General features: G+C 39.4%; 1 protein-coding gene across 1 annotated transcript; it reads right to left on the bottom strand.

Annotated features, from left to right (window-relative positions):
* Positions 1-4,989: 4,989 nt before the first annotated feature.
* On the bottom strand, positions 4,990-9,255 carry LOC144522951 (protein wntless homolog). The gene is made up of 12 exons (XM_078258196.1): positions 9,150-9,255; positions 8,669-8,932; positions 8,447-8,571; positions 8,177-8,332; positions 7,933-8,069; positions 7,162-7,330; positions 6,977-7,074; positions 6,833-6,896; positions 6,577-6,720; positions 6,402-6,485; positions 6,115-6,280; positions 4,990-5,975 (listed from the first exon to the last, which is right to left on the bottom strand). The coding sequence occupies exons 1-12, from the start codon at positions 9,253-9,255 to the stop codon at positions 5,875-5,877; spliced, it is 1,614 nt and encodes a 537-aa protein (XP_078114322.1). The 3' UTR covers positions 4,990-5,874.
* Positions 9,256-9,452: the final 197 nt, after the last annotated feature.

Below are 9,452 nucleotides of genomic sequence, written 5' to 3'. Positions count from 1 at the left end.
TGCTGAACAGCACTTTATTTCTTTTAGGAAAACACCAGAGTGGCTTGTGTTCATGTCAGGAACCTGAGACAGTGCATCATGTTTTGATTTCTTGTAGAAATTATGACCAACAAAGACAAGATCTACTCAGAGAATTACGAGAAATTGGTTTGGAAGAAGTATCTCTGAAAAGTATTTCAGAAGTAGGGTCAAGCCGGAGGGGAAAATGTTTTTTGTTCAAATTTCTGATAGTCACTGGGCTGTATAACAGGATATAGTGCACTACGGTGCTAGTTCCATAGATGGCAGCAATGCAACTTTTTTGGATGCCGGCTGCCGTAAAATCCCAAAGAAGAAGAAGAAGAAGAAGAAGAAGAAGAAGAAGAAGAAGAAGAAGAAGAAGAAGAAGAAGAAGAATGCTACCAAAGAATTTCTAATATGGGAAGAAGTTCCACTCCCTCGTTACTTCCGGCTTCTGAACTGGTTGCAGTTCCACCAGAGTTCCATATAGGGGGCGCTCACAGGCCAGTGCAGAATGAATGGGACTCTATGGAGCTATACCCCTCAAAATCCAGGATATCCTTTTCTCAGGATATAATTTTTTGTCTAGTAATTTGAATGTTGTATTCGAAAGGGGAGGCTAAGAAAATACACACTGCTGGGTGGTAGATTTTTTTAAGTCGCTTTTTTTGTTCTAAAAAGCCTTTTAAAATGTCAATGACGTCATACACATATGCGGCCAGAGATACTGCTTTACGGCAAGCTCTTTTTTCTCTCGAGGCATCGACAACACACCTGACAGGTTAGGCTCTCCCTGTTAATACACGTGCTAGAAAGAGGTTTGCTAATGTTTTAAAGACCATGCCGAAATAGTCACTATGACATTCTGGCTCTGCTTCGGATGCCGTCAAGTGGGATCTCCGGTCGTAATCAATCCTTCACTGACCAATCAGCATTCATTAGCAGAATGCTAGCGTGTTATGGGCAACAATGACTCAACCTGTAACAAATCGAAAGGACACAAGTACTCGTTCATTCAACTTTTGATCTATAATCCATGTTGAACTTGCAAAAACTACAATCAAATCTGATATTTCTCAACGACAATCAGGCGAAAGAGACAAATTTAGCCGTCTAGCTCCATAGGGTCCCATTCATTTTGCACTGGACCGTGATCACCCCCAGTGGAACTCTGGTGGAACTACAACCAAAGTAGGTACAATGGGGCTGAATAGGGAGTGGAACGGCTTTCCGTAGACGGGCTTTGATGCTACCACATCGCTAACGGAGGTGTAACGTTACGAATGGACGCTGTTCTGACTCGGGTGCCTGGGTATGTTTCCCGACGGTTCAGTAAACTGCCGTTAGCGTCCTTAGCACCGGAGTTAAGTGCTGACCGCGTTTGGATTTCTGTAATGATAGTTGCTGTCTGCTAGCTGGCTGGGGGCTGACTGTGGATGTGTCCCCGGGCCGGGGCTGTTGTCAGCTTCCATCCCGACTGAAGCCTTGCAGCGCCGTGAGAGTGAGACAGACAGACAGGGGTGTGCTTGCTGGCTAAATTACCATTAGATTAGTCGTCTATCTGTACAGTTAACGTTACTGATGAATTAGTGGGTTAGCCCAGAGTTGTTAACCGTGGTCAAAGCAATCATACTAAAAATAACTGAGCGTGTTAAACGATGTCGTAATCTTATGTTACCCACCAAGAGTTAACTAACGTTATAGACCAAGCATTAGCATTAGCTAGTTGTCAAACAGCACCTTTTTATAGTAAGCACCAAAGCACTTTTCCTCTAAGGTCCCCCTACAGGTTGGAAGCGGAATTGTCCATTCCTGTTACCATTATTCTTACCACTGAAACGATTTTGTAAACATTATTTGGTTATAAGGTAAAAAATAATATTTGGTGTTGGATTGATCGATATTGAAATCAATCAATATCAATAAATAAGGTCTCTGTTGTATTACTGTGTTGCAAAGTGGCATGCAATTAATGACAAAATGATGCCATGTGGCAGAAAAAAAGCAGTATTAGGGTTACTGAGTATAACTCTTTCTGTGACATTGTATTATTTACAAGTCACACAACTCAACAAAATATATAACATAGGTATAGTCGTTTTTAGATATTTTAATGCAGAAATGTTACATATTGTACCTTTTTAAAGTAGTTAATTTATCTTATTTATCCGTTATGACTGATTGGCAAAGGATAATAAAAGAAAGTTCTCTGCCATTCATTCTCTGTAATATCTGTATTTGTTCATGTTTTACAAAGAGTTTAACCTGAGCCAGACCATACAACAATGATAGCAACCATGTTACATCCATACAGGGATAGTAGTACAGCTGTTCAAAAATATCATATATATAGGCTACAGTACATGTATATTTTGGAACGGTACTCTGTATCAGCTGATATGCAAAATTAGGTATTGGAATTGGTAACGGGAAGGAAAAAATGTTATCTGAACATAATAAACATAAATAAAAGTCATGCTTAAATTACCAAAAAAGTTTAAACCAAAGTTGAGTAGCCAAGACTAAAAACCAGGTGTACAGTGACTCAGATAACATGATGACTCAATGATGACTCCTTGAACAAAAAATATGGCTCTAATATTTAAATTGCTGTCATAACAACACTGAGTGGCACATTCCAGCAAAGTCCACATTGCTTTTTTAACATAAGTATTTGGTAATCAGATGTACAAGACCTTACAACAAAAAAAAGTTTAGTACAAAAATACTAAACTCCAGACAAGACTAATCTGAACTTTTTTATATTTTTGATTTCTGAACACCTGATTGGACGCCTATTGCTTCATAGGTTAGAAAGCCACCATGGCTAACTAAATGTATGTTTCAGTGTAGCCTGCCCTACATCTGTGTCACAATGACAACAGGATGTTGATCATCATGTTTAAGTGGCTGCCTTAGTGCTGACACACCTCGATTCAGCCCTCCATGTTTCCCAAACCAACTACCTATTTCAGTCGATGCAAACTTTAGCTGAGGTCAATAGACCTTTTTCACAGCAGACATGTTGACATGTCATAGTAGGAAAAGCACAGGTGTATTCAAAACCATTAATGATGGCTGCATTCTACTTAGGAGAGGCCCTGGTATTGTGCATGCTGACTCACTGAAATAGCTTACTGGGACGCTTGATGGAATTGAGCCATCCAGTGTCCATGATTCCCATATTTTAACTCCAATATACAAACCAACCAACCAACCACCTGGTGTAATACTGTATTCCCTCAGTTTCCAGAACGTCCCATAACTAAGTTAAAGTGTTTTCATTTATGACTTCTGGATTTATAACTGGGACTTTGTTGTTCAAAGAAAGTTGTAAAGCAACATACCGATAGTTACATATTGTAACTCCAGATGCTAGCATGGCCCTCTAAGAGCTGTTGCTATTGGGTTTATCCCTTCGCGCATGCACAGTCTTGAAGATTTCTTTCACGCCCTTGTGCCCTGCATGGGCCTCTATTACGTCCGCAGTTACTGTATATCACAGTTGCTGCTCCCAACAATAGCATTTTTCTTCAGCCAACGTTGGTGAAGCAAGTGGCCTGAATCTTAGAGGGCTATGCCTATACACATAGAATCTGGTGTTACAATACGTCACTATCGTTCTATTTCGTATAGGCTTCGCCCTCTAAGAGCTGTTGCTATTGGGTCAAGGGCGAAGCTGGTGTAGTCAATGCCACCTGCAACACAAGGTCCACAAGCAGAACATAGACTAGTTCCTCTTTCTATTGACACTGAACAAGTTTTAATGTATCAAACAACATATTATTTTGATTAAAAAACCCTATCATGATTATGAATTGGCCTATTACTCCGATTGTAAGGCCCATGTCATGTAGGTTGTGAAGCGCTTTATAATGGCAAAGGATTAATGACACAACTAATAGCCGCACAAAACCCGCAGTCCTCACAGCCACTTAAGTACAGGAGGATGGGGACAGCAGCAAACAAATCCAGCAGCGAGTCATCTGCCGCCAAGTGTGGATAAGACCGAGTGAGTCATGGAGGACTCGGACACATCACGCAGATAAGGGCAGGGGCCCAACTACCCAGTGTCAGAGGGGTATGCAGCAACAATTTTGTTTTTGTCAACAAATTTATTATTTTCATTATCCATTAATCTGCTGATTATTTTCCGAATTCATTGCAGTGGTGGATGAGCTATTCCGATTAAAAGCAGCAATACAACAACATACAAATACTCTTTTTAATAGTTTTTAAGTAAAAGTCCTGCATTTAAAATCCTACTTAAGTAAAAGTACAGAAGTAGTAGCCTATGTCCCCGGTCACTGTTGTATGTGAAATTATGCATCAATGTGCATTTTACTGTGCTTGCTGCCTGAAGTGGAGCTAGTTTATATATACTTAGCTAGTCTAGTGTAGTCCAGTGGTTCCTAGTCTCGCATTGCCAAACCTACCTTTACAGCGCTGCGAAGGAGGGTCTGGCTAGTCCACACAACATTCCGGGATGGGAGAAAAACGTGCTCTGGTTTATTGGCATTTCTTTAAACCAAACACAATTGTCTTGGGGGGAGCTAAGCCCCGGACGCAATAATGGTGCCTCTGCAAAACAGTCTCCGGAAGGAACTTGTTTTGGTGGAACGTGCACATTCAAAACTTGTTTTAGTCGTGCAACAGAAAACTCGACAAATAGTCTAGCTTGTTGTCTCAATTTACCCTACAGAGATCAGAGATCTGAGGAACAGTTAACCATAGTCCTCATAAGTCGACCGGAGTTTAGAATGCCAACACAAAGAAAGCGGGAGGTGAGGGACATCCAGCGGATCTTCTGGCGGTACCTGAGCAATCCCGTAAATGAATCGGCGTTAATATAGACTAAGTGGTTCCTAACCTGGGGGCCGGGCCTCTTCCAAAGGGTTACAAGATAAATCTGAGGATGAATGGGAGAGAAAAGAAGAAAAAACAAACTTCTTACACACAGATTTATATTATTTTTATTATTTTGTTTTAGTAATGAATCTTTGCTTTAATATAAAACATGGGATAATTGTACCTCTGTGGGCCTCAAACAGATATTTAAATGAAACCACCTGAGAGGTTTGGAGGGAAAATGTCTCTTGGATAGAATTGCAAACATCATCTAATAATAATGACAAGGAGCCCAATCTCCGCATTGTATTTTAAAGGAGTATCATATTTTGAATCTTAATTTATAAAGTAACTAATAACTATATCTTCCAAATAAACACAGTTCATTAAAAGGTACAGTATTTCCCTCTCAAATGTCGTATAGAGTAATATAAAATGGAGGTACGTGTACTTTACTTGAGTATTTCCATTTTATGCTACTTTATCTACTTTACTACATTTTGGAGGCATATGTTGTACTTTTTACTCCACTACATTTATTTAACAGCTTCTAGTACTTTGCAAATTTAGATATTTAAAAGAAAATAATATAAAAATATTGATCAACTAATAAATTATAATATATTATGATAGGGTTAGCTACCCAGCAGTATATAAAGTAATTAAAATTAGCCCCACTTTCACCAGCTGCAACATTAAAGTAACGCTTAGACATTAATGCATCACTAATCCAAAGATTTGTGTTCACATTAGTTACTTAGACACCAATGCATTGGAAATAGGCTCCAGGTTGACAAATAACAAAATCACCCTTTAAATTGTCTCTGAATGAACATGGAGGCCCGTGGAAGTTGCATCGCTAATCTATCATCTACATCTCAAGTCATACAAGTTTCATTGCAATTAAAGTGATATTATTCTAGACAGTCCTACAGTGTTTATAATGTGGTTAAAATATTTTCAGAAACAAAAGTATAGTATATACAGTATAACAAAATAAAACAACAAAAAATGATTTTCTGGCAGTTATTCCTCGGTCACCTTCCCAGTGATCCTGTAGGTCTCAGTCGGCCCCTGCTCTCCACATGTCAGCTGGGTCTTTTGGCTTTCTGCCTTCTCAAGCACATCTGTCGATAGTGAACATAATCTCAAACAAACATCTGTACATCTGATATGTTTGCCAAGTAAATGCCTCCTTTCATTGGTTTGGGTTTTTCTTTTCATTTAAGAACTGGATTCTAAATATACAGTTGAAACCTTACAGACCTGTTTGTTGACCATCTCCTGACTTGTTTTTGTTGTAATTGTGGGAGGGCGCATAGAGGAAGATAACGGTGAAAACATACAGGTTCCACATGCCATAGGTCCCTGTGAGAAAAGCACTGTGGACTTGGAGAGTGTGGTCTCCCCAGTGCCAGTGCCCCTCACTGACCTGGTGTAGCATAAAGAAAATTTGGAATCATTGTTAAGACCCCAAAACATGCCATAATATCAAATACTGCAATGACAGAACTATAGACTTCCATGTTGATCATTAGAGGGATAATACTTACTTGATTTAGGATAAAGAAGATGACAGTCATTGCTGCACATGCTAGACTTGCCAGCATAAAAAACTTGAACCTGAAGACTATACCCTGCCAAAACCAGCAAAAGAGGAATAACAGACAATGTTGTTTAATCTACTGTGCTTCAGCTATTAAATTAATTGAATCAAAGAAATCAAACCTTGTAACGCAGTCTCCTAGCCTCTGGCATTTCAGGAAGTTGGTGTATTTTCCCGTCAATGTTCCTGAACACACAACGCACCATGCCACACAAAGAGAGGAAATACAGACAAACAGAAATTCCTGCCACAATAACGAAAGTAATCTGTGACGACAGTCAAGGAAAAAGCATGGATGACAAAGAGAGACCCACATGTAAAGTATATTGTTATGAAGCAGAATTCTTTTCTGATACACTATGAATATCTGAGGGATACTGCCACCTTCGTCCCAATTTCTGATGCCCAAACACTGTAGAAAGGGTTGGTCAAATGAACCCCCCTTTAAGAAATTAAGCACAATAATATTAAAGAAAGATAACTATAACACAATAGACCTCATCAAAGCAGTCATGGACTTACCTTTCACTCAGGTCAAATATAAGAAGAATAGATGAGCTGAACATCACCAGCCCAACCTGCCACCAGTAGGCTGAAAGCCGATTCCTCTGACTTTGGTCCTACATGGTTTGTTGTTGAAAGAAATTGCATAACTGGCCTGTAAGTATGGAAAAAATTATAGTAGAGTAGAAGTTAAAGGTGCTAACCATAAGGTGTTCGCCACAGAAGATGATCCAGAAACAGAAGAGTGTGTAGTAGAAGACGCCCTGTTGAGCATCTTCAAATAGCAGCATCCATGCCCACTCAAAGCCCAGGGAGAGCCACTCCACCGGCACATTCAGGAACGTCACAGAAATACCCAGGGCGAAAATCACCCTGTACAAGGAAAATACATAGTATTAATGACTTCCATTTGCTCTTAAAAGACAAGTAACCTTGTGCTGCAGGCATAGTATTGACCTGGTTCTACCAGGCCGATCAAGCATTTTTCATTTCCCCTGCTCTCAACATGTCACCCTGAAGCACTGCAGTGCATACCTCTAGTATGACAGAGGGTTTACCTGTGGCTTTAAGTCTGCACTGAGTGACTAAAGAGCCTGGGTTGCACTCAGTTTCAACTTAAGAGCAGTAGAGCTGTGTTGTATAACTTCACTCTACCTTCTAAAAAAAAAGATGTTGTATTCAGTCTGTATCTGAAGCCTACAGATGTAGGGATGGTATGGAGGCCCAATAGTTTTCAACATAAAAAAAATAAATAAATGATTAACTCATTATTATTAACTCACATTTATTCCTATGATTATTTATTATTATAAATGTATCATATCATATCATTTAATATTGAACACTTTAGGGTTCCATATATTTGTAATTTTATTGCTCAATATTCATGATGTGGCTATACATTACTAGTGGTACAAAGTCAAAGCAGTTGGTTTGATAAATAAATTTAGCCATCCTTTCTTAATGGCTCATACTTTTCTAAAAGGACTGGATGTCTTGCCATGAGGCCGATCCTGTGCCAGTACCAAACTGTTGCCACAAATATCCAGGGACAGAACACAGTCTTCATGCTGATCCACACTCTAGTGAAGCCTCCATTCTGGTGTATGCCCTTAGAGAAGAGGGACATTAAATGTTTGAATGTAACACATGCAGGCTTTGCGGTTTAATTCCATCAAAACATATAATGGACGTTAAATTATAAGAAAATAAACTCACCACTAAATGGATGTCCTTTATTTCTCCAATTCCTACATTCACTGTGTCATTCACTGGCAAGCGAAGGTTAATCAAAAAATATTTGTGGGCCACACTTCCCAGTTCCATTAATGGTATGGGGTCACAGTGATAAAAACGGCCTTCATTTTCATATGTCTGCAAAAGCATGGACTGTTACAGGTTACTAAGCAGAGATATTAGAGCGTAAATGTATATATTATTTGTACATACATAAATATATTTGTATTAAATGCAGTCATGCAGGTTTACCTTGGAAATTGCAAATATGCACCTGAGTGGCCTTTGCTCCACTGAGTGAAACTTTGTGGTCCACTCAGATATCAAATCATCCCTGTATGCAAGGCCAGCATCAATGGTGATGATAGCATCATCTTCTACACAGACAGGGACAAGATTTGGTTTATTAGATATCTACCACAAGAACTGAGGAGCTTGGTCCTATATTATTTAAATGTAGGACACAACTCTTACCAATCTGATTGATAATTTTAAATGCAATGTCAAACTGTAGAACAGCAAGCATATACTGAAACCAGGGACTCATCTCCTTGTTGGGAAGAGGTATGTGCACAGCAAAAACAATGTTGTTGGCATCCAGTGTTTTTGCCAGAGGCTCATCGAAACTGTGGATCTGCTGGCACCGATTTGATCCCCACGGCACGAGCCAGGCGCGTGCCTTGTGGCGATTAATACATTTGGTGGCCAAGTAGTGAATAGCACTGGTGGGACTGGGAGCTATGGTAAATGGGAATAAACTGTCAGAGACGAACAGTTATGTTCTATGAAGTACAGACAGAACAAAGGTATACGTATCTTATTTAGCCACATTGAGAGAAGCTGTTTCAAATAAGCCAATTTTTGTTGTGCTTTTAAAACAAACTATATGTAGGTTACTTTCTATAAATACTTTTTCTTATTACAACAAATAAACAAACAAATTCTGACTACTTACCGATTAGTGCTCCAACCATGATGAAAATAACTTGGAAAACAAGAATAAAGAAACCAAAGAAAACCAATTTCTTAGTGCTCAGGTTCTCTATGATTGCGCCTGCCATTTTCAAAAGATAATTTAGAAAAGTGACACAAGCATGTGGTCCCAAAAGGCTAAGTGCTCCACTGCTGCTCCTCTACCTGCTCACACTGACTCTCCCAGGAGTCACAAATCATCGTCAGAGTGCAGAGGGGGGGGGGGTGGGAGTGGAAACATCATGTGTTTGGATTTAGAACAATAAAACACTTATTTGGTTTTGTA

Source organism: Sander vitreus, chromosome 9 (assembly GCF_031162955.1).
Source record: "Sander vitreus isolate 19-12246 chromosome 9, sanVit1, whole genome shotgun sequence".
NCBI lineage: Eukaryota > Metazoa > Chordata > Actinopteri > Perciformes > Percidae > Sander > Sander vitreus.
Note: the sequence above shows the minus strand (reverse complement) of the source record. Positions and strands in the feature narration are given on the sequence as shown.